The sequence below is a fragment of the Xyrauchen texanus genome, chromosome 20 (assembly GCF_025860055.1).
Source record: "Xyrauchen texanus isolate HMW12.3.18 chromosome 20, RBS_HiC_50CHRs, whole genome shotgun sequence".
Classification (NCBI taxonomy): domain Eukaryota; kingdom Metazoa; phylum Chordata; class Actinopteri; order Cypriniformes; family Catostomidae; genus Xyrauchen; species Xyrauchen texanus.
In genome coordinates this window covers 10,726,592-10,751,510 of record NC_068295.1, presented here as the reverse complement: position 1 = coordinate 10,751,510, position 24,919 = coordinate 10,726,592, and the positions used below count along the sequence as shown (strand labels likewise).

General features: G+C 36.8%; 1 protein-coding gene across 2 annotated transcripts in view; it reads right to left on the bottom strand.

The window, feature by feature from the left end:
* Window positions 1–4,195: 4,195 nt before the first annotated feature.
* LOC127660906 (serine/threonine-protein phosphatase 2A 56 kDa regulatory subunit epsilon isoform-like) overlaps window positions 4,196–24,919 on the bottom strand; it is a 47,284-nt gene continuing 26,560 nt past the window's right edge. Inside the window, exons 2-13 of one of the 2 annotated variants that reach the window (XM_052151385.1) lie at window positions 21,086–21,282; window positions 17,173–17,274; window positions 16,874–16,966; window positions 14,397–14,527; window positions 14,234–14,293; window positions 13,459–13,567; window positions 13,286–13,339; window positions 13,126–13,176; window positions 12,839–12,958; window positions 7,929–8,056; window positions 6,485–6,586; window positions 4,196–6,345 (exon numbers count right to left, since the gene is read on the bottom strand). In XM_052151385.1, coding sequence (XP_052007345.1) covers window positions 6,246–6,345; window positions 6,485–6,586; window positions 7,929–8,056; window positions 12,839–12,958; window positions 13,126–13,176; window positions 13,286–13,339; window positions 13,459–13,567; window positions 14,234–14,293; window positions 14,397–14,527; window positions 16,874–16,966; window positions 17,173–17,274; window positions 21,086–21,282 — 1,247 coding nt within the window. In that variant the 3' untranslated portion in view covers window positions 4,196–6,245. The remainder of the gene's footprint in view (window positions 6,346–6,484; window positions 6,587–7,928; window positions 8,057–12,838; window positions 12,959–13,125; window positions 13,177–13,285; window positions 13,340–13,458; window positions 13,568–14,233; window positions 14,294–14,396; window positions 14,528–16,873; window positions 16,967–17,172; window positions 17,275–21,085; window positions 21,283–24,919) is intronic. The other variant, XM_052151384.1, reaches the window with a different exon arrangement.

The following is a 24,919-nucleotide window of genomic DNA, read 5'->3' as shown; positions in this document are numbered from 1 at the left end:
TTTTCTTGGCAGACAGTATGTTCCAAGTTCTTGGAGAATTCACCAAAATTCTTCTGTCTATTTCGGCTCTCTCAATTGCTTCAGTGGGGGCTCACTAAAAACAAACTCTGTCTTATTAATAAAGCTGTGTATTGCCAATTTTCTTCACGATAAATGCACAGTGACATTATATTATGATTCAATCATTCGTGAGCCATCAAGTTATAATCTAGCTGCAGCAATCGCGCGGCTCGAGGGATGAGCATCCCTCACCCTCATCCCTGAGGACAGAGTGTGCCTCAGATGGATCTCTACCCCTTAGATAGGGACATTCATGAAGGGGAGGGATTAACCAGCTCTGTAGGTCAATACAATGCAAGTGAATGGGGTCCAAATCTTTGAAGCTCCAAAACGAACATAATGAAGCGATCCAATCTGTTTGGGTGAGAACAGACCAAAATGTGACTAATTTTTACTATAAACCTTGACATCTGCCGTCTCCTTGGCAATCATGATTTCATGCTCCATCTAGTGCTTTGCACATGCGTCAAGTGTAATCGAGCTGAATATCAAGATCATGCCTAATGACAGCAATGGCAAAATGTTCTTACCCAAAACTGATTGGATCACTTCAGAAGACATGGATTAAACCATTGGAGTCTTATGGATTACTTTTATGCTGCCTTTATTTGCTTTTTGGAGTTTGAAAGTGTTGAACCTTGTTCATTTGAATTGTATGGACCTACAGAATTGAGATATACTTTGTTTGTGTTCAGCAGAAGAAAGAAAGACATACACATCTGTGATGGCATGAGGGTGAATAAATGAGAGAATTTTCCATTTTTTGGTGATGAACATGATATTTAAGTATGAAATCATTAGTGAAGAAAAGAAAGAGGTTATTAGTTAGGTTAAAATCACTGTGGCAGAACTCAATTACCAAGAACACCTACAAGGAAAGAGATATTGCTGCTTTTCAAACTGGTTCACTATATCATTATATCAGGAGAGCATTAGTGTCAATGCAGGCAATAACCACTGAGGTGTATTCTCACTCTAGACTGCAGTGTTAAGTGTCTAATACATGAAACCGCCATACTCCATTTTTATAGAAAAATTACTTTTCTAAAAACACTGTTATGATACGCTTATTTCCAAAGTTGTTTCCGAGAGTTCCAGTACCCTAGGATCAGCCATATTATGCCAACTTACTGACAAGTGCCATCTCCTATCAGAATAGGAATAGCTGCAGGCCAAAGACCTCCAGATGGGGGCGGAATCTCCTAAAGAGGGTGGGGTTACTGCAAAATGGGGATGGGTATTCCAAAAGTGGGTGGCGCCAACTCCAAAAGGGTTAAGGTTAGGGAAATGATAAGGTTAGGGGCTCCCTATATCTTTAGTGACAATTTGGAGCTCACAACTTGTGTTTTTTTTTTTGTGGCGCCCCTCCAAATGGCCACTGGGGGCAGTGTTTCGAATTTCATTAAGCAGGCAAAGAAAAGTCAACATACCTTTTCCGCTTTTACTGTGAGATCAGTTGGTTTAATTAAAACAAGTAGTCGCCTAATTCAGCCCTTCCTTCCAATTTCCTTGTCACTTTCTCAATGACTTTGACAGGTTAATATTCAAACTGAGAAAACAAAAGTAGTCATCGAAGTTTGCCATTCCTCCAATCTCTTTGTCTCTCTCTCAAAAGGATTTGACAGGTTAATGCTCAAACTGAGAGAATAAAGCCTGCATGTCTCTTAATTACGTACATACCTTCCAATTTCAGAGTATCTCTGAATCTTTTAACCCCTCTGAAAAAATCCTATCAAATCCTTCAAGCTCACACTTTAGCATGCAAACCATTTGGAAAAACAAAGGTGACCTGCTTTAAAATAATACATACACAAAGGCTGAAAACAGTTTATGGGAAAATATGTCAAAGGTGTACCACAACCATTTTTGACAGTGCCATTAGCCCGTTTGTGAAAGCTTCAGAGGTTGTAATATTGAGCTCTGCTGTCCTCCTGTGCTAGTATTTGGTATTGCAGAGTAGTGGGCTCAAGAGAGAAATGGGAACATAAACCAAAGAAAACTAGATAAATATTAAAACATTGTGCCCATGGAATAAGGATAGGAATCATAAGGAATATCTGAGGATAAATTATAAGGCATTAAAGGTGCTCTCAGTAATTTGTCATCATTAAAAAAAGTTTTACTTCTAAAGACATTAATAGTACATTTGAATCATAAATAAAATCATGACCAAACACAAAATATTCAGACTTCAGTCATATTAGTAACATTATAAAAGATGTTTTATTGTACATGGAGAGGGTCCCCTCATGGGGGCAGCCATCTTCTAAAATCACATGACCAGCCGAATACCATTAGCTTAATCTCAGTAACCATCCCATTTTTTGGACACTTTCACTCACGAATTATGTTAATCTTGGCTGATTGTGAATAGAGAATTTATACAATGGCACTGGTAACTATTATTTTAATAAATCTGCATCCACACCCCCAGGTGTCCAAGACAACAAAAATAAAATAAAATTACTGAGTGCACCTTTAAGGTATCTACAGTGGCAAGAAAAAATATTTGAACCCTTTGGAATTAGATGGTTTTCTGCATTAATTGGTCATAAAATGTGAACTTATCTTCATCGAAGTCACAAGTATAGACAAACACAATTGGCTTAAGCTAACAAAACACAATTATAATATTTCACATCTTTATTGAACACATCCCATTAAACATGCACAGTGATTTGGAAAAAGTAAGAAAACTCTTGGATTTAGTAATCCAAACTGGTAGATCCTCCTTTGGCAGCAATAACCTCAACCAAGTGTTTACGTTAGTTGGAGATTAGGCATGCACAACACTCAGAAATCATTTTGGACTATTATTCATTACAGAATTGCTTCAGCTCAGCCATATTCTTAGGATGTCTGGTCTGAACGGCTCTCTTGAGGTCATTCTACAGCATCTCTATTGGGTTATGGTCTGGGAGGATTTCACTTTTTGACATGGATTTACTTCGATGTTTAGGGTCATTGTCCTGCTGCATCACCAGCTGGCACACAGCCACCCTTGAATTATCCGGTAGGATATCATGATACTCTTGGGAATTATTTTTTCCCTCAAATTTGCCCCAAATCAAGATGCCCCCTCCACCACACTTCATTGTTGTGAAAATGCTTTCATATTGTTATGCAGTGCCATTTTATGCCATAGGTAGTCCCCTATGTTCTTCCCAAACAACTCAAACTTAGTTTGATCAGTCCACTAAACATTTTCCTAGTAGCATTGTGGAGTGTCATGGTTTGGCAAACTTCAGGTGCCCAGCACTTTTTTGTTGGAAAGTAGCGGCTTCCTTCGTGTTGTCCTGCCATGTACACCATGCGTTTAATGTTTTCCATATAGTAGACTCATGAACAGAGACGTTAACCAGTTCCAATGATTCCTTCATGTCTTTAGCAGTCAATCAAGGGTTCTTTTTTTATCTCAGTGAGCATTATGTGGTGTGCCCTTTTGATTCATCTTGGCTGGATGGCCACTTCAAGGGAGAGTAGGCACAGTACTAAATCATCTCCATTCATAGACAATTTTTCTAACAACGCAGATCAATATGTAAACTCTTTGAGATTCCTTTGTAACCCTTTCCAGCGTTTTGCAAAGCAACAATTCTCAATCGTAAGTCTATTTTGCGAGGCATTGTCCACAGGGGATGCTTCTTGTGAATAGTAAACTCAAAATGATTGAGTGCTTTTTATAAATCAAAGTAGCCCTTACCTATACCTTCCATCTCATTTCATTAAATGGATGTCAGGTTTGCCACTTGGCTGACTCTAATTAGCTTTTGTTTATGTCACTAACCTAGGGGTTAACATACTTTATGCAACCTACACTGTGAATGTTTGAATAATGTATTCAATATGCACAAGAACAATACATGAATTTGTGTTATTAGTTCAAACAGATTGTGTTTGTTCATTATTGTAACTTATTATACATAAATGTTGGTAATTCCAAAGGGTTCACATACTTTTCTTGCCTCTATATAAACACTGACGGTTTAGGAAAAAAAGATATAAACATTTCGGAAATACATAAGCTTCTTACCTTTTAAGTTACAAAATAAGAATATAGTACAGAGCAAAAATCTAGTTTACAGTAACACACTTTGAAGTGAATGGGCCCAGTTCGTAAACATTAAAATACTTACCGTTTCAAAAGTATAGCCACAAGACATAAACAATACATGTTAACACACTATTACTGACATAATCGCATACTAACTTTTTTGTTTAAAGTTATATCCAGTTTTGCAACTTCGTTGCCATGTGACATAATGGTTCCACCAACCATGCGATTAGTGGCCTACCTCTATGCCCACATAATGGCATAAACCTCTAAAACGACTGTAAAAAAATGTGTTTAAACAAATGTACAGCTCAAATAATATAAATGTTTTAACAGAGTAATTAATGCAAGTGCTTTCATAAAATTATAAGCTTCACATTTCTGCCTTTAAACCCTGTAAAAATGGTCCATTGACTTCCATTGTAAGTGCCTCACTTTAACCTAGATTTATGCTTTTTTTTTTTAAATAAGAGTTGAAATTATTTCTGTCACAATCAACATTATGCCAACAATTTCAGTCATAAAAATAATTCGGCTCCACTATTTCTCAACTGGAACCGGATCTCAATTGTCTCAATAAACAAGTTTCTTCTCACGGCCCTTTTCCTTCCATTTTTTGTGCTCCGTACAAAACCTCTTCTTTACACATTCACACACCACAAATAAGGCAAATTACATTACATCTTTATCACAAAACATGTTTAATTTAATCTCTTTATTTTTTAAAATAATTAAACATTTGTATTTCTCCGACCCTTTTTAACTTTTGTAATTGTTTGATGTATGGGGCTTTCTAAAGCACAGGTTCATTCTGACAAATCTCACAACAGCATCAGCCCTCCACAATCCCCCTCTCACCTCCCCGTCCCCCAATCAGCAACTAAGTAAAAAAAAAAAAAAGGAAGGGAGAACAAATTCCACTTGGTCAAAAGAAACAACAACTCCAATTCCAGACAAAAAAATAAAACCAAAACAAATGAGAAGTGAATCCCTAGAAAGAAAGAAAGAAAAATTAATCCCCAGAGGCTGTTCAATTGTTTCTCATCATCTACTGGAATCTCCTAAAGAAAAATATGCTAAAGGTTCTACTATCAAAGTCCTGCATTCAGATACAGTATACAGGTACTTAACACTTTAAGAAACTCCCTCACACACTCGAATGCAAAGTGTGTGTATGCACTTGCAGTTCAATTTCTCATGACAAGCATCTCCGATTTGGTGCGGAATTTCTTGATACCCCTCTCAGATGCGTGTATGTGTGTGAGTCATTCACTGGTACCAGTACCGGACTGGTGCTAAAGAGTCCAAAGAAGTGAACCTGGTGGCACCTTTGAACAGAAATGGGAAAAAATGGGGAAACAAATGCATGGGTGTGTCAAAGCTGGTGCATATTCATGAATTCCTCTTCTCTGCTGGTAACTAAATAGTGTCCATTAGCATCCCCTTTGAGAAGTCTGCAAAGCAGACCCACTCGATTTATCCAGATTTTAAAGGATGATCCATAGCACTTGGGTCAACGGTCAGGAGTATAAACAAGGCAGACAATTCCTCTTTCAGATATACAGGACACCCAGGTGGAATATGTTGAAGAAACAAACCATTTAATAGAAATTGGACAATAAGTGGAATTGGGATGGGGGTACAAGAAAGGGATGATGAGAGGGGGGCAGGGAGGAGAGAGAGAGAGAGAGAGAGAGAGAGAGAGAGAGAGAACTGGGCTGGTGTGGTTTTGTAGGGATGGGTGAGGTATGTCAGATCGGTGAGCTGAGATTCTCCGTTTGTGTGATTTTCGTCTTCACAGCAGTCGTTCATTTCAGTCCAACTGTCTGTTCAAAGTCCTTCCCCCTCCAGTGCGTGTTTCTTTTATTTATTGATTTTTTTTTCTAACTTTTTTCTTTTTTTAACTTTCTTATCTAGTCACATTCTTTTTCGGCATAATATTTTTAAAGGGGGAAAAAAAAAAAAGAGGATAAAATAAAAGTTATTTACAGTGCTTTTGAAATAATGAGACTGATGAGGTGATTCTACGGTAAAGTAAAACGCACAAATACAGAAAGGAAAAGAAATATGCTGCCAACGTTCCGGGCGCATGGTGGAGGCGTTGGAAAAACGGTCCAGGAGAGGCGCGTCGTTAAGTGGGAATAAATCCATCGCAGTGGAGGCTTCTCTTCAACTCCAGATCCTCCAACCTCTTCCACAACTCCTCTCTCTCCTTCTCTTTCTTCTTCTCTCTGAGGAATGAGAGATGCAAAGACAATAAGAAAACATACAAAACAACCATAATGAATAAAGAACAATTTACTGCTGGTAGAAACACTGCCATCATAGCAACTTCTGTTCTGGAGTGTGTGCACATCTCATGAGCCTCACCTCTGACGATCTGACTTGTAAGTGGATGTGAGTTCATCAAACAAAGTGCTGTTCATTTCCATGAAGGCCTTCAGAACATTATAGACTAAAGCTACTATGGCCCTTAGAGCAGAAAAAGAAAAAATAATTAGATTTCAACAATCCTCACACTGGCATAAGAACATGGACAGGACATGTTTAATTTAATAGATAGCAATAATCCTGATGGTTTATTGCTGATGGATTCTGATGGCGATGACATTGTTGTTGTTGTAATACACTCAAGTATGAATATACACAAACTGGAAATATGGAAATTAGTGTGTGTGTGTGTACCCTTTAATAGATGGCAATATCCAATTGATATTGACGACGATGACAGTTACTGTTGCGATACTCACATACACACACACTACCGGTCAAAAATTTTGAAACACTTACTCATTCTTTATTATAATTAATAATAATATATATTTTTTTCTTCACATTTTAAAATATTAGTTAAGTCATCAAAAATATGTAAAATAAATGAAAACTAAATATCCAAAATAAATGAAAATTATGTTATATTTTAGCATCTTCATAGTAGTCACCCTTTGCCTAGAATTTGCAGACATGTACTCTTGACATTTTCTCCACCAACTTCTTGAGGTATCACACTGGGATGCTTTTTAAAAAGGTATTGAAGGAGTTTCCATCTATATTGGGCACTTATTGGCTTCTTTTCTTTATTAATCGGCCCAAGTCATCAATTTCAAAACCTTTTTTTTTTAAATTAAATTATAGTTTTATAATTAAATTAATTAATTTGGTGGCACAATTATATTTTTTGACTACAAAACTAATTTCAAACATTTAAGCATACGCCTTCAGATCAAAAGATTTTTAAGATCATGAAAAACATTTCAGTCAAGTGTTTCAAAACTTTAGACAGGTAGTGCATATACTGAATATTTACATGGAAATTGGTCTTTAAATGTGTGCATATATATTTTGTTTGCTGTGTTTAACCAGAGCTGTGTACATGTGTATTGTACAGTAGCAAATAGTCACTTGGAACATGTTAAAATGCAGGAAAATTTACTTTTTTGAAAATATAGTCCATGTTGCATAGGCCAACAGAGTTATTGCATTAGTGCCTTCAAAACTCTGTGATAAGCTAAATCTCTTTGACAGAAGACTTATTACATCAGAGTATACAAATGGTGACCATACTCAAGATATTAATGTTAGGACTTTGTGTAAATACAAGTTCCACACTGATGCTTTCTGGCAATATTAAAACTCCTTAAGCTGGCATATTACTGACTATCGGGCATTTCGTCAACAGTTTGTTCACACATGACCTCCAAAAAGAAACATACAGCTTTAAATTAAAGCAGAAGCTATATCTGTAAAAGGCTCACAGATTTCAATACTCATTGGAGATGAGGATACGTTAGTATTGCTCAGTCATTTGACTTACGGGTTCCAGTGCTCTTTGGAGATCCGGTACAGACTGGTGAACATAATGGGAAGAATCACGCTGGAGTTCTCCTCAATCAGACTCATGATGTACTCATTATTCCAGTAGTACAGAGCTCTCTCAGCCACCTGTACAAGCATACACAAAAACACATCAGATCCACCACTCCCTACATCCATAGCAGATTCATAAATCAGGGTTGCTACAGAGTTTTTAAAATCAAATTTAAGAATTTATGACCATTTTATGACCTGAACAATCAAAATGAATACTATATGTACATGCAGAACAAACCCACACAATCTCAAAATAAAAATGTATCACAGACTTCAACAGGCTGAGGCACACACTCGACAAGGCAAATGGAGTATCTGCAAGTTTAAAATCATCAAGACATGCTTTCCACATAAATATACTCATCATATTAAAATTGGTTTATGTATCAAGTAGGCTTGGGATCGATTACTTTTTCATGCACCGATAATCGGAAGATTTTCCTTATGACAATTGTCGATATACACTGGGGGCCAGAAGTTTGGAATAATGTACAGATGTACTGATTTTGCTGTTTCGGAAGGAAATTGGTACTTTAATTCACCAAAGTGGCATTCAACTGATCACAAAGTATAGTCAGGATATTACTGATGTTAAAAAACTGTACCATCACTATTTGAAAAAGTAATTTATGATCAAATCTAGACACGCCTCATTTCCAGCCATCACTCCAACACCTTATTTTTTTTATTTTTTTTTATTTAACCTTTATTTATCCAGGTAAACTGTTTGAGAACCACTTCTCATTTACAAACATGACCTGCTAGCTATTGGCGGAGAGGAGATGGTAGAGTGATATAGCCAATTCAGGGATGGAGATTATTACGAGGCCATGATATATAGGGGCCAATGGGGGGGAATTTGGCTAGGACACCGGGGTTACACCCCTACTCTTTACGAGAAGTGCCCTGGGATTTTTAATGACCACAGAGAGTCAGGACCTCGGTTTAACGTCTCATCCGAAAGACGGTGCTTTTTTGGGGCATACTGGGGCATTAGGACCCACACAGACCACAGGGTGAGCTTATACTTGAGTAATCATGCTAAATTGCTAATTTGGTACTAGAAAACCACTTGCCATTACATCAAACACTGCTGAAAGCTATTTGTTTCGTTAAATGAAACTTAACATTGTCTGTGTCTGTGTTTGTTTTTGAGTTGCCACAGTATGCAAAAGACTGGCATGTCTTAAGGTCAATATTAGGTAAAAAATGGCAACAAAAAAGAAACAGCCCTCTCTAGAAACTCATCAGTCAATCAGTGTTTTGAGGAATGAAGGCTATACAATCATTGAAATGGCCAAAACACTGAAGATTTCATACAAAGGTATACACTACAGTTTTCAAAGACAAAGGACAACTGACTCTAACAAGGACAGAAAGAGATGTGGGAGGCCAGATGTACAACTAAACAAGAGGATAAGTACATCAGAGTCTCTAGTTTGAGAAAAAGACACCTCACATGTCCTCCGCTGACAGCTTCATTGAATTCTACCCGCTCAACACCAGTTTCATGTACAACAATAAAGAGAAGACTCAGGGGTGCTGGCCTTATGGGACGAATTGCAAAGATAAAACCACTTTTAAACAGAAAAACAAAAAGAAAAGGTTACAGTGGGCAAAGAAACATAGATAACAGATCATTGGAAAAGAGTGTTATGGATCTTAACCCGATTGAGCTTTTGTGGGATCAGCTAGATTGTAAGGTGCGTGAGAAGTGCCCGACAAGCCACATTTATGGCAAGTGCTACAGGAAGTTTATATTAATGTCACATGAGTATCTGGACAAACTGAAAGCTAGAATGCCAAGGATCTGCAAAGCTGTCATTGCTGCATGTGGAGGATTTTTTTTATGAGAAATCTTTGAAGTAGTTTAAACTATTAAGTTCGAAACATTGTTTTTAAATTTTTATAATACTTTTTCACATTATTAATGTCCTGACTATATATATTGTGTTCAGTTGAATGCCACTTTGGTGAATAAATGTACCAATTTCTTTCCATAGCAGCAAAATCTGTACATTATTCCACACTTTTCACCACCAGTGTATATCTGGATTTTTTCAGATATAAATAGGGATGCTCTTTGCACAATAGTCTTAGTCTTTTCAAACATATTTCTCAACACAACATTAATAAAGTGTGAGCGGCAGTGTAAATTAAAGGGGACCACACACTGGACATGTCTGGCAGATGACATGGCACATTCTAAAATTCAAAACAATAATTTATGTTGTGGAGTGTAAAGGAGCGCAAGTTGCATAGTTTTCCATTAAATTCAACCCAAATCATTATCAAAGAACAAACATTATTTACTCTAGTCATTACTGAATAATATATTGTGTACAAGTATCTTTCATAAAGCCTTAATGTATTTTCAGTAACAAGTATGTATTTTTGTGGTTTGACAGCTTGAATTAAAGACCTATTCAAGGCTACATACAGTGAAATTGCAATCGTTCAGTTTGATTAATTTCACCAGTTTCTACCGTGAAAAACAATGTCACTTTGTTCATTCTTGAAATAGTAACCTAGGTAACTTTGAATGGGCTACTTGCACAACTCCTTCCACATTCTAATTAGCACTCAGGCATTTCCGGTTACAACGTTCAGAGCGCCTACGTGCAGAGATTCATCCATGGGAAGGCAGATTATTTCTTTTTTTAGGGCTTGTCAGTTGATTAAATAAATAATATTTCTGGCATTAACGTGAAATATTACATTCTCAATTCGATAATTTACTCAAATTTGCCTCTAAATATAGTGTTTACTTTCCAAATGTAGCTAAACTCAGCTTCTGAATAATAAAACAAACATATATAACATGCAGCAGTCTGTTTGTCTCATTAACACAGATTCATTAATTGATGATATTTCATACCAGTTGAGATTCAACAATAAATTCCATCATACAATGATTTCAAATGACTTTTCTTCAGATACACGTCCCAGATGTATTTATTTTTAAGTGCATTAGCTGTTATCTTATGCTTTAAAATCACTCAGAACAGAATGAAGCAGTTGTATTATCAAATTAAATAAATACATATACGTGCTAAAATATTTAACCACACTACATATATTTTTAATCTTTTTCAAACATTATAACTAATTAGCTTTAGCAGCTCTTATGGATTTGTATTTCAGCATTTATTGATATACAGTGCTTTTCTGTGAAAAAGTGACACAAAATAAGGATTAAAGCCTACATTTATAAAAAAGCAGGTTGATGCACGCATTCATCACGTTTTTCTCCTCCCTAACACATGGAATATAGCAATGACTGAAGCATGTGGTTGTTTTATTAAAAGTGCGCTGCTGGTGCTGACACCATTTGACTCAATCAACCTTTTGTCATTTGCGTTTCGAGATGATTTGTGATTAAATGTCTGCTACAGACCTCCGTGAGAGCAGAAACGGTGAAATGTGTTTGGATTGGAGTATATACCAGCCATTGCTTTCTCAGATTGGCTCGGGCTGAATTAAAGCTCTGAAAACTGTTCTTCCACTAAATTTTTAAGAAGCTGTACATGGTAATGTTAAGAATATTTCATCTTTTCTCTGAAAATATTCATACTTTAAAATTCTGTTTCCAACAGTCATTTTAAGTGGCGTTACAAGGAACTAGGCAACAACAGCACATGTAAATATGTTTAACCGGAAACTAGCGGGCCGCACTATTTCAAAGCGGAAGTACATCATGAGGCTTCAGCTCGCTTTGGATAAAAGCGTCTGCCAAATGCAGAAATGTAAATGTAAATATATATATATATATATATATATATATATATATATATATATATGATAAATACTTAATAAATGTATATTTATCATTTTCTCCCAATTTGGAATGACCAATTCCTCGGTCCTCGTGGTGGCGTGGTTACTTACATCAATCCGGGTGGCGGACAACAAGTCTCCGTTGCCTCCGCTTCTGAGACAGTCAATCCATGCATCTAATCACATGGCTCGCTGTGCATGACACGCAGAGACTAACAGCAAGGGAGGCTCGTGCTATTCTCCACGATCCACGCACAACTAACCACGCGCCCCATTGAGAGTGAGAACCACTAATCGCGACCACGAGGAGGTTACCCCATGTGACTCTACCCTCCCTAGCAACCGGGCCAATTTGGTTGCTTAGGAGACCTGGCTGGAGTCACTCAGCACGCCCTGGATTCAAACTTGTGACTCCAGGGTTGGAAGTCAGCATCAACACTCGCTGAGCTAATCAGTCCCCGCACCAATACTTTTAACAATTAATATGCAAGCCCGGGACTCTAATTTTGAAATGTCTGTGATTTAGGTTTATTAAATTAAATCGTAGGCCATTAATTAGGCCATATAGCAATTCTGGTCTTTATGTCCCCAAATGTAAGACATCTTTAAATGATAATTAAGACTTTTGGGAACTTTACATATTTGAAAAATGTATTTAAGACATTTTAAAACTTTAAGTGCATGCAGGAACCCTGTAAACATTGCTGCAAACAGTAATTAACAGCACAAAAACCCCACTTTGTCCATACTTTTAAACTCATATTTTAATAATTTACATTCTAAAATACTTTAGTCTTTTTAGCAACAATTCATTAATTGTCTTATCATAACCATCGTTTAGTGTTTATCGTTAAAATAGTACCACCAAAAAAGTTAGTAGATTGCCACCAAAATTGGTCCACTACATGAACCAAATGTCACAAAAATTACTTATTGACCTCTCTAAACTTATTCCCTTGCAATTATAGCCATTTTGCAAATTGAACATGCACAAACATCATTGCACATGGCTACATAACTGTGTCTAGACCATAAGCCCTTTAATTCAGACTTGGACTAGGGTGGGTTTGTACAGACCTGAAAATGAGGGCTGGAGACACATCTGGAGATCTGTTTGAAGAGAGGCTCCTGAATCTTCACAAACTGTGTGGGCTCAATCACATCCAGAATCTCCTCCAACTCTCCTAGGTACATAACCTACACATAGGAAAATCAATACCAACATCAGACATGTGAATCAGAGTTGCGTCTTAAACTGTCATAAGCACTTCCACTGGCCTGAAATCATGACCGATCAACCCCATGCTGGGATTTCTTCAACACTGGCTGATCAGGCTCATTCAGCAGATGGTATGTCATCTCACCTCTTTCTGACTGCAAGTTTTAGGCCAGAATTTCAGCAGACCTCTGATGACCTGTTAAAAGGGGGGCAAACAAAAAACATGACTAATGAAACAACTAACTGAAAATAATATATGGTGGACGGGGTGAGTGTAAGGTTATGTACATGTTTACAGTGCTTACCGGTTCTGTTAACGCTGGGTCTTTCTCTAGGAACTGTACAATACAATATGCCAGCTGCAAAAACAACACACACAAATGCAACTGAACAACACTTCAATGTACATACAGGTGTAACATTTAGTTAGCACACATGGGACTCATTCTAATCTTTTAGCACACACCATGTGCAGTACCTGTGCATGGAAGAGTGAGAGGCTCCTGACGGTGTGAAGGGGAATCAAAACTTTCACCAGAAACTGTTTATGCTCAGCCTTCAGTGGCAGAGCAAAGCCATTGATGATGCTGACAAGAGAGAAACACGAGTCTTAAAATAAATTAATTAACATAGTCAAAACAATGTCAGTTTGAACTGAGCTGTTCAGGCCCTTCTGCCAGTATGTTAGACTGGTTCACTGCATTAACTGGCCAATTAGTACAGTGACAAGCTCTCAGCCTTAAACAATAAAAAAAAAAACTCAGTATCATGCTTTTAATAGCAAGCAAGACAAGAACATGGCAGAGGGCAAGATTTTCAGTTAATTACAACTTAAATTTCAGTCCATTTCTCACATTAAGTCATCTTTATAAGACGTGGAATATAGTGTATAGTGAAATATAGTTGTGATTTCTGTAGCTGAACAGTGCTTTATCACTTTGCTTTCAATGTATGGAACAGAGAAGCATGAACATTCTTAAAAAAAAAAAAATGGTGTACTCCATTTAAGAAAGTCAGTCATATACAGTAGGTTTGATGACAGAATTTCAATTTTTGGGTCAACTAACCCATTATAGCTCCAGATGCTTAGGTGATCGAGAGAATGCATGTTGAAAAAGAACAATGCATGCATGTCGAAAATCAAGCATTTTGAGGCCACATTCCAACTCATTCTAAAATAAATAACAGCAGCAGAAAACACTCACTCTTATAGCCTTTAAGCTTAAATAAGTCAGAAACGTCACACAACTCACCTGCCCAAAATCTCCAACAATTCTGCGACCCCATTGAAGTGCTCAGTTTCATAAACAAAACTGAAAGAGAAAGAAAGAAAGAGGGTGAGATGACTGTTTGCACTTCATACTTGCACATGCAGATATTTATGTAAATGTCCATATAAAGAGTTTTCTCCCTCACCGTAGAAAAATATTATTAATCTGTTTTCGTATAAAAGCTCTCAGTCCCAGGAATTTGCCGTAGATTCTGTGTAAGACTGTCTTCAGGTAATCTCTCTCCCTTGGGTCCTCGCTGTCAAACAACTCCAGCAGCTGACAAGCAAAAAGACAGACACAGCAGATAAAAAGAAAAACCAGAAGATAAACACAGGCGGTGATAGGGGTAGACCACCTGGGCTTAAACCCCAAATGTTTTCAATAAAGCCTACATCTTGTAGAGATGTCAAAAGTATCAGTTCTTTAATTAGTTCACACTATTTATTCATATATTTTACACAGATATGGGTCAGGAGCTTCAGTTAATGTTCACATCAACCATCAGAATGGGGAAAAAATTTGATCTTAGTGATTTGGACTGTGGCATGATTGTTGGTGCCAGACGGTCTGGTTTAACAGTCTCTAGAGAATAGGGATGGGCATACTGGTCATTTTGTCTACTCACATACTCGCAGAGTACTCAAGGGGCAATTACATGCTCATAACTGTATATATAATAACATGACTGACAAACGTCTATGGCTGCTGCATTGCATCTTGTTGTTCCAGTGTATCGTCAATTTATTATTATAGGCTGTTATAAAATAGTTTGTTTCAAAATGCAGAAAAGATTGCATAATCAAAATATAATGCATCATATTTTGTCATTATGTGAAGATTTGCTGCCCAACTCTGAAAGACTGTGCACAACACGCATCTGTCTTTTCTTCCTTCAGGTTACCGTAGTAATCTCAGTAAGTGCACACCATTATTTTATTGTCATTGTCTGAATCGTCTCTTTTCAAAAAACAGGAGATGCATAACCATTGCGTTTTAATATGCTTGTTAAGTTGAAGTTCAGTTTTGAAGATGCTGCATTATGTTCCATTTAACTGCGCTCTGTCTAGCTGTTTGAAACACTCGCCTGCTGTACACTGCCACACGCGCCTGGTGTGTGTGTCCAAATGTTTTCTCTTGTGAGGAATTTTTGGCATTTGTATTGTTGTTGTTGCTGCGATTCATGAAGCGTTCCATTCAACTCGGAGAGTCTGAATTTCCACCTTTCAACTGAGGAAAGTGCAACGGAATGACACTTTATATCGGATATCAAACTTGGAAACTCGAGCGGAAATCTTCATTTTGACGAGATGCAGGTGTGTTACATCACACAGGGCAGGGAGGTTTAGTCAGTGACAAACATTAACGAGTCAAAGTTCTTACATAAAATGATAATAAAGCATGTTTAGCAAATGTTTTACAGAGACATATTTTCAAAACAAGGTTAATTACACTTTGTTTTGATTATTGTAACGATAGCATTGCAGAGTCGTATCAATTTGTTTGCCATGAGAAGTCTCTGATAATTAATATACCCCTCAAAGTCACAACGTAATCAAGCTCAAAATTAAAAATAATCACCGTCTTTGACACATTTGTGTTTAGTTGTCAGGTAACAGTCACTGGATTTCGAATTAAGTGAAGTCAAATTATGCGTGATAACTATCGATCATCGTTTTTATGATTGATCAGTGCTGTCATGTCCGAGTACCAGAGTCCTCGTGCCCATCCCTACTAGAGAACTGTGTGAAAACAAAAAATCATCCAGTGAGCGGCAGTTCTGTGGGTGAAAATGGCTTGTTAATGACAGAGGTCAGAGGAAAATGGCCAGACAGGTTCGAACTGACCGAAAGGCTATGGTAACTCAGATAAACCCTCTGTACAATTATAGTGAGCAGAATAGCATCTCAGAATGCACAACATGTCAAACCTTGAGGCGGATGGGCTACGAGAGCAGAAGACTACGTTGGGTTCCACTTCTGTCAGAAAAGAACAGATAACTGAGTCTGCAGTGGGCCTATCATTTGTGTGTCTCAGCAGAAATCCAGATTTGTCAGACCAGTAGATGATTTTTCCAATCGTCTACTGTCCAGTTTTGGTGAGCCTGTGCTTCAACTGACACAATTCAGTACCCACGCGGTGTCTAGCTGGGCAGCTGCTTTCCTCTCATGCGTATTAGCGTGCATGCAAGAAGGACATTTGCATTTTTTGCAAAATTCTTAAGACAAAATGCCATTAACCTCGCAAACTTAAAGCCTGGTAGCTTTTAAACAAACTTAAAACACCCAACAAATCTTTAATAGGTTTCAAACTGTCAATTGTACAAAATGTGCATTGAACAGCAGAAAGACGAAAGGTACAAAAATAGGGTATTTTTAAAATCATGTTTTAAAGTCTATAGCATTGAAAGCACGCAACTTCTAATGTGTATTCAATTCTAAAGTGCATTATATTTTGATATTTCAAAAAAGGATGGCCCCATATATCTCCAAAGAGGTCTGGTCTAAGACACTAATATCCACTGACCCTAGAACCGCCCCCCTGAGGTAAACAATTGTTGGTGAAAAAGAAGGTAATAAGATGGAGTAAAGAACCACACATGTGTTTTAAGGAGTTCATGCTCACCTGTAAGACAAATTTCTGGTCTATGTACTTTTTGGCAATGCTTGGTTGAAACTCCTGACTCTCCAAAAAACGAATGAAGAACTCATACACCAGCTGAAATAGAGAGAGAGAGAACAAGAGTGATTTGTTAATTAGTGGTGTTCTTTAATCCCAGCCTGCATTTATGCTGCAAATATGCTGAAACGAACAAATCAGACAGGAGGTGTACACAAGGAGAGTGTGACCCAAAGAGCGACAACTCACATTCTCAAAGACAATATTCTCAAGAACCTCCTCTGCCTGAACATGCACACACCCACCTGTAAATGTGGCCATGAGGCCTCTAGAGTGGGTTCATCCTCCTCTGGGTCAAACTCATTACTGTCACTGGGCGGAAGAGTTCGGAATATATTATAGGATACCTGAGAGGAGAAAGAGAGAGAAATGTAACACATGAACAGTAATTATAAGCCTCTAGCAGTACGTATTAAAGACTGCAATTTTGCTGCAAAATTCAGCAATTTTGTATTGTGTAAATCAGCACTGAATATAATTTAAAAATAGCATTTGATCTTTGAAAAAACATACACTGGCAGCCAAAAAATTTGAATAATATACAGATTTTGCTGTTTCGCAAGGTAATTGGTACTTTAATTCACCAAAATGGCATTCAGCTGATCACAAAGTATACTCAGGACATTACTGATGTAAAAACCGGCACCATCACTATTTGGAAAAAAGTAATTTTTGATCAAATCTAGACGGGCCCCATTTCTAGCAGCAATCGCTCCACAAACTTATCCTTGAGTAATCATGCTAAATTGCTAATTTGGTACTAGAAAATCATTTGCCATTTTATCAAACACAATTGAAAAATATTTAGTCCGTTAAATGAAGCGTGTTTGTTTTTGCACAGTATGCAATAGACTGGCATGTCTTAAGATCAATATGAAACGGCTTTCTCTAGAAACTCGTCAGTCAATCATTATTTTGAGGAATGAAGGCTATACAATGCTTGAAATTGTCCAAAAAAAAAATAAGATTTAATTCATTCAAAGCGTGTACACTACAGTCTTAAAAGACAAAGGACAACTGACTCTAACAAGGACAGAAAGAGATGTGCAAGACCAGATGTACAACTAAACAAGAGGATAAGTACATCAGAGTCTCTAGTTTGAGAAAAAGATGCCTCTGATGTCCTCAGCTGACAGCTTCATTGAATTCTACCCGCTCAACACCAGTTTCATGTACAACATTAAAGAGAAGACTCAGGGGTGCAGGCCTTATGGGACGAATTGCAAAGATAAAACCACTTTTAAACAGAAAAACAAAAAGAAAAGGTTAGAGTGGGCAAAGAAACATAGATAACAGATCATCGGAAAAGTGCGTTATGGATCTTAACCCCATTGAGCTTTTGTGGGATCAGATAGACTGTAAGGTGCGTGAGAAGTGCCTGATAAGACAGCCACATTTATGGCAAGTGCTACAGGAAGAGTGGGGTGAAATGCCACCTGATTATCTGGACAAAGTGAAAGCTAGAATGCCAAGGATCTGCAAAGCTGTCATTGCTATACAAGGATTTTTTGATGAGAAATCTTAGTAGTTTAATAAGTTATACACATTTAAAACAAAAAATGTATAACAGTAATTTTTCATGTTATTAATACCCTGACTATACATTGTGATCAGTTGAAAGCCACTTTGGAGAATACAAGTACCAATTTCTTTCCATAACATCAAAATCTGTACATAATTCCAAACTTTTGGCTGCCAGTGTAGGTCAACCACAAATATAACAAATCTATGTTAAGGTATTCATTAGCAAGTATTCTGGATATCCATGAGCAAAATTGTTTATTAGCTTTATTTTCTGATGTCTGTGAAATAATCAGTCCTTCGGCTATTACTTATGCTCTGACCACAATTTATTTTGTATTGGTACTGGCAACAGTTTGCAGAGACTACAATGCCTTTACTTTAATGAGTTACAACTCTACCATTAAAACAAAATGAGACGATAAATTACATAAACATTAATTACATATATTAAACAACAAAACAAAAAATGAAAACCCATATCTCTGTATACATGGTGTAATATTTATGCTAGCAGCCGGACTGCGAGTGCAGCAGTGGTTTGTGTGCGTTATGTATGTGCACTTATTGTGTATATGCAACTCTCATATACAGATGCTTGTTACAGCGCTCATCTGTGACAGGTCCATTGTATAACCAATGAAATGTGATCACAGTCATAATGGGAATAGGTAAAAACATCAAAGATCATATCATGAGTCATAACGTTAGAAAAGTCGTACTCGTAAAGTACAACAAGGACATAGTTTTACTCACAAATGTGTTTTTAGCCATCTAGAAATACAAAGAGAATTATTTCAAGATCTATGCACCATGTTACATTGTGTTTGGTGTTGTTTTAATTGCAGTGCTTTGCTGGAAGTAACGATGTAATATGCGAAAATAAACATGTCGATGCGGTTCAGATGGCAGACAGAGCTGCCCCCACCAAACGTTGGCCGACGAGAAGAGTCTTGGTCGACCAAGTTTTGATTGGTCGGTTGGTTGCAGAAAAAAAAAAAACTCCACAGGAAAACAAAGAACCGTATTACCATTGGTTGGATGGTAGGTGGTACTATGGGGTAATTTTCATTAAGCAGGGTTATTGTTAAGCCTACACAATAAAGCAAGTCACCTTGATTTCAAACTTTGAACTTTATTTTAACTAAAATTGAAATTAAACTGGAAAAAAATTAAGTGCAATTAAAATGTGTGTTGTTCCCATTTTTGAAAGATGGCTTTACAACAGTTGTGAAGGGCAACATCTCTCTGGCTTTGCCAGAATGCACAGATGAACCTACTTCATCTGTGCATTCGCTACCGGTCGGGTAATTCGTTGTACGGGAAAATACATTGTGTGTGAATCCATTTGTTTTTTTCCCTCCTTAATGATATAAATATATATCCAATTACATCTGCAGGCCCTGGGATGAGGGATTGGTGAATATTCTTGCTTTAGTGATTTTGCGATGAAAATTAAATGTATTTAAAAAATGAAAAAAATCTAATACATTTCTAAATTCAAATTGCACTCCAAATGAAATGAAAAAGCAATTCAATTAACAAAGTGATAAAAAAATTTACCGTCAGGCAAGTATCCGTCTAAACATGGTGGCAGACAATTACTTATATAAAGTGACCATGCAGAGTTGTGGTCACAATGAACTGTTCTGTAGAAATAAAGTGAACTGAACTCAAAGCACCTCCTGAGCTGACTGAGGTCATTTGCAGCACTCATAGACGATACTGTTCTTGCAAAAATAATTCACAAGACAGAAACAAAGAGTGAGAACCTTTTACATGCACGAGTTCCACGAGACTGCACACCTCCAAACAAACTGTGCGTCATACATGAGCATAGACGGCTTTTCTGTCATCTGTTCTTAATATAATAAATTGTGCTTCAAGCGTGTGTCTGTGTGTCTACAGGCAAATTATTTGTAATATTAATTTGATTATAATAATAGCCTAACAATAATAAAATACATTAATGGGAAAACTAGCATAATATCATTTTGACATCGTCAAAGGCATCAGCTATTGATGATCACTCAATGCGCTTTTCTTTCTATAAATTAACCAAATGTTCAGACAGCCTCCTTGCTGTTTTTTCCGTCACATTCAGAATCATTACCGCTTTTGCCGGTGTCGCTGCAGCTCGCTTTATGCAAGCACTTGTAAAATTTATATTTTAAAGGCTCGTTGTTACGGTTTAGTATTTCTCTGTAACGTAGAACAGTGTTAGCAATGTTACTTATAACATTCTTTCTCAGTCCTGGACTCAAACCGTTTTCTGATGCCCCCCAAAATGTATATATATTTAATTAAATGAATATCCTAAACGTGCGAAAACTAGTCGACTAACGGCTTAAACTAATGAATACTAGTTGACTAGGGAAAATCTTTGGTTGGGGGTATACCTACAGACAGTACAAACAAAAGTTTCCCAGGTTTTTCCCCTTTGTCCTTTGAGAATGATTTGGGTCTAATTTAATTGAAAATATGCGAGTAGCCTCCAGAGTAGTAGCTGGGTGCAGTTGACAGACACCGAGAGGCGGGGCACGTACATTCCTAGAAAATAATTAGAACGTCCCATGTCGTATACCAGACGAATCTGTTGTGCGACCCCCTTAAGTGTGTGTGTGTGTGTGTACTCACCATTTTGACGACCTCAGGGTAGGCCTGTTCTGTGAGGTATCCTCGGCTGACTGTGACATAATCGACAAGCTCGTTGAGGGTTGAGCGCTTGTATTCTTTCATCTTCAGGTCTGACAGTGTGTCCATGAAATCAAACACAGCACAACACTGCTGAAGTTTTTTCAGGAACAACTCCGGTTGCTCCTGAGCAGAGACGTCTGCACACAAACAGACATACACAAAACAAAAGTTCAAAAATTGTCCTGCAGAAACTTAGAGGAACATCGAAATGGGTGACTTCACAAAAACACATGAATAGAACTATTCCTCTGCACTTCCATACAATATCAAAACTAACTTTATTTTGGCTGGCTTCATAAAATGTTCTTAAGAAAATTCTTCATAACTAAGATTTTCTTCTTAATATCTAACTTAGGAAAAAAAGTTACAAATATTTTGTACCACTGAAAAAAATTTGGTTCTTATCTTTATATATATATATATATATATATATATATATATATATATATATATATATATATATATATATATATATATATATAGTTCTTAAGAAAAAACGAAAGAATTCAAATTCTCAAAAAAAAAAAAATAAATAAATAAATAAATAAATAAATATATATATATAATTTTTTTTTCATAAATGACATCTTAAAATTAGGATAACCTCACAATTGTCTTAAATTCCAAAGGTAAGATGTTTAATGAATTTAATGGGTTGTTTCAAATGTGACTCATTCTATCATATTGAGATGGAAGTCTTAATGAGCTGTTTATGTAGAAATACGATTTTAGACCAAAACATGTTTTTGACCATTTTTCTTTTATTTTTCCAGCTTTTAAACCATGTAAATGTTATCACGAAATTCATACAATAAATGTTGTTTTAAAGCTTGTTAATGTAATGACCAATCATGCTAGTCATTTCAAACGTATGCACTGTGTACTCAAATGTGTTAAAATATTCACTCTCAGGCAGAACTGGAAGAGCGAGAAACCTAGACTTTCCAGAATTCAAAATCAATTTGCTGACATAACTGCACACTGGTTTCGAAGCAATTCTATGTTCTGGTTTGCTTACTGGAATCTGGTATAGCTTGGTTGGAGCAGTTGGGACCGTATAACCAACTGTGTGCTTCTGAACCATCGTGTTTCTACATCAATAAGAAAAACATTTCATCAGCTTCAAAACACAGACATCATAGTGGCATTCGTCGAAGTAATCAATATTTGTGGTCTGTTTTCCTGGAAGTGAAAGACCTTAAAATTTAAACTGACGAAAAGATAGTTGTCAAATTTTAGGAATAAACTAGCAAATAGTTGGCCTCAAATCTCAAAGACATGGGCTATGTTTGGAAATAGCATACTACCACACTACTCTTATCCTACTATTCCTGCTGTATATAATATTTACACTGTGCATATCATTTTGAAGACCTGGAAACCTGAAGACCTACCACATTTTGCTAAATGTAGGCCTATACAGTTCTATATCCTTCAGTGCTTAAAATACCTTACTGCGGCAGATGTTGGGTACTTTATTCCAGGGGATAAAACACTTGTTGGTTTAGCCAAAAGCTTGTTAGTTGTCGTTATCTGAGTCAATTACATTTATAATATAATCGAGTCAGACACAAAAAAGTAGAAATTCACTAAAGATTATGTTAAATTTATGAGATCCAGACTGTGCAATGTAACAGAGGTAGGCCCCTTTGTGATGATTGTAGCAATAAATGACAAAGCACTATAATGATGGTTGTTTTTCTTTATCTCAATTCTTGGGTGTTTTGCCATTCATCGCAATTGTATTCTCTTGCTGATGGTGAAAAATATGGTGGCTGCGAGGAAAAAATGCACAATGCCTAATATTCCATTCCCGAACCTAGCCATGGACAAGTGAGTCACAAAACTCCATTTCACGGGGTCTTTAACATACAAAAAACAAGTGACCTTAAACCTGCTGAATGTACAAACCTGGAATTCTAAACCACCAGAGATCCACAACCTTCCAGAAGAACACAGAACCAAGACAGATCTGAGTAGCTAAGACCCCATTTCCACCTGGTATTAAGATTTAAGGTGATCCAATCACATGTGGTCAGCGCTAAATACAGGTCTAAACAGGGTCTAAAATGTTTTGTGATCTGATCACAAAACTCACATACAAATGTGGTCAAAAATGCATGTGACCACATTGCATTTGAGGTGTAAACAATAATCCGTCCTGTATGTGTATGCCAACACTCACTTGTCAACCAACTGCAGCGCTAAATCAAGTTTAAAGTTTGTAGATTAAAAACGGCTTTGAAAGGAAATAACCGATATGAAAAGTTAAAAAAGCGGATACATACACTTACATGAGAGCTTCACGAATCTTCATATTGTGTCTGATATCAACACAGATGAGAAGTACGAACACCTTGAGCTCCTAACAGGTAAACCACAAAAATAATGGATACAATGCTGTGAAAAGAATTTGCCCCATTCTGATTTCTTCTGTTTTTATGCATCTCTCATACTAAATTGTTTCAAAAATTAAAACAAAATTTTACATAAAACAAAGGCAATCTGAGAAAACACAAAATACAGTTTTTCCAATGATAATGTTATTTAATGAACCAAAAAGGTTATCCAATATCAACTGGGCCTGTGTGAAAAAGTACTAGCCCCTTAGTTACCAAATCCACAAATCTATGAAACTGCATTCAAAATGGGGTTCAGCTGGACTAGATACTAGGGATGGGCATGAGTACTGGAGGACTCAGGTACTCGGGCGTGGCAGCAATGATCGATCAAGAAAATGATGATTGATAGTGATCACGCATGATGTGAATTTTCACTTAATTTGAAATCCAGTGATAATTACCTGACAACTAAACACAAACATGTCCAAGAGGGAGCTTATTTTTACATTTGAGATTGATTACATTGTGACTTTGAGGGGTACATTGATTATCAGAGACTTCTCATGGCAGGCAAACAAACTGATCTGACGCTGCAATGCTATCGTTACAATAATCAAAACAAAGAGTGTAATTAACCGTGTTTTGAAAACATGTCTCTAAAACGTTTGCTAAAAATACTTTATCATGTAATGTAAGAAATTTGACTCGTTAATTCATATTATTTAATCAAATTGAATTTTTGTCACTGACTAAACCTCCCTGCCCTGCGTGACGTAATACAGACCTGCATCTCGAGGAAAAACGTTTCTTTGCGCGATGACATTGTCCTATAAACTGGGAACTGCGTAACTTTAGATATTTTTTGGATGTATGACTATAGATAGATAGCTTTAAGGTTGACAGTAACTGATCAAGTTTAACATACATTAAACTAGTTATCTTACTTAGGGTTGGCTGAATTAACAGTTTAGCTTTATTTATTTATTTTTTCCTCTTCACATTAAAGTTATAGCCTCTGCCCCTGAGTCTGTAAAAAAAAGTCAACAAACTGAAAAAAGAAAACCAAAGTTTTTTTGAGGTAATTTATAACGTTTGTAATCTTGTTAAAATGGCTTTCATAAAATTGGTATCGAAAAAAAGTATTGTTTAGGAACTGGTATCGAAGTCAAGGTGTCGGTATCAAAACTTTTTGAACGTGGGGATGCTTTGCTGCTTCAGGGCCAGGGTGAAATGCAATAATTGAGGGAAACATGAATTCTACTCTCTACCAGAAAATCCTAAAGGAGAATGTCCGGTCATCAGAGCTAAAGCTCGATTATGCAGCAAGACAATGATCCAAAGCATAGGTGTAAGTCCACCTCTGAACGGCTCAATTAAGGTTTTGGAGTGTCCTGTAAAAGTCCTGACTTGAACCCGATTGAGATGCTGTGGC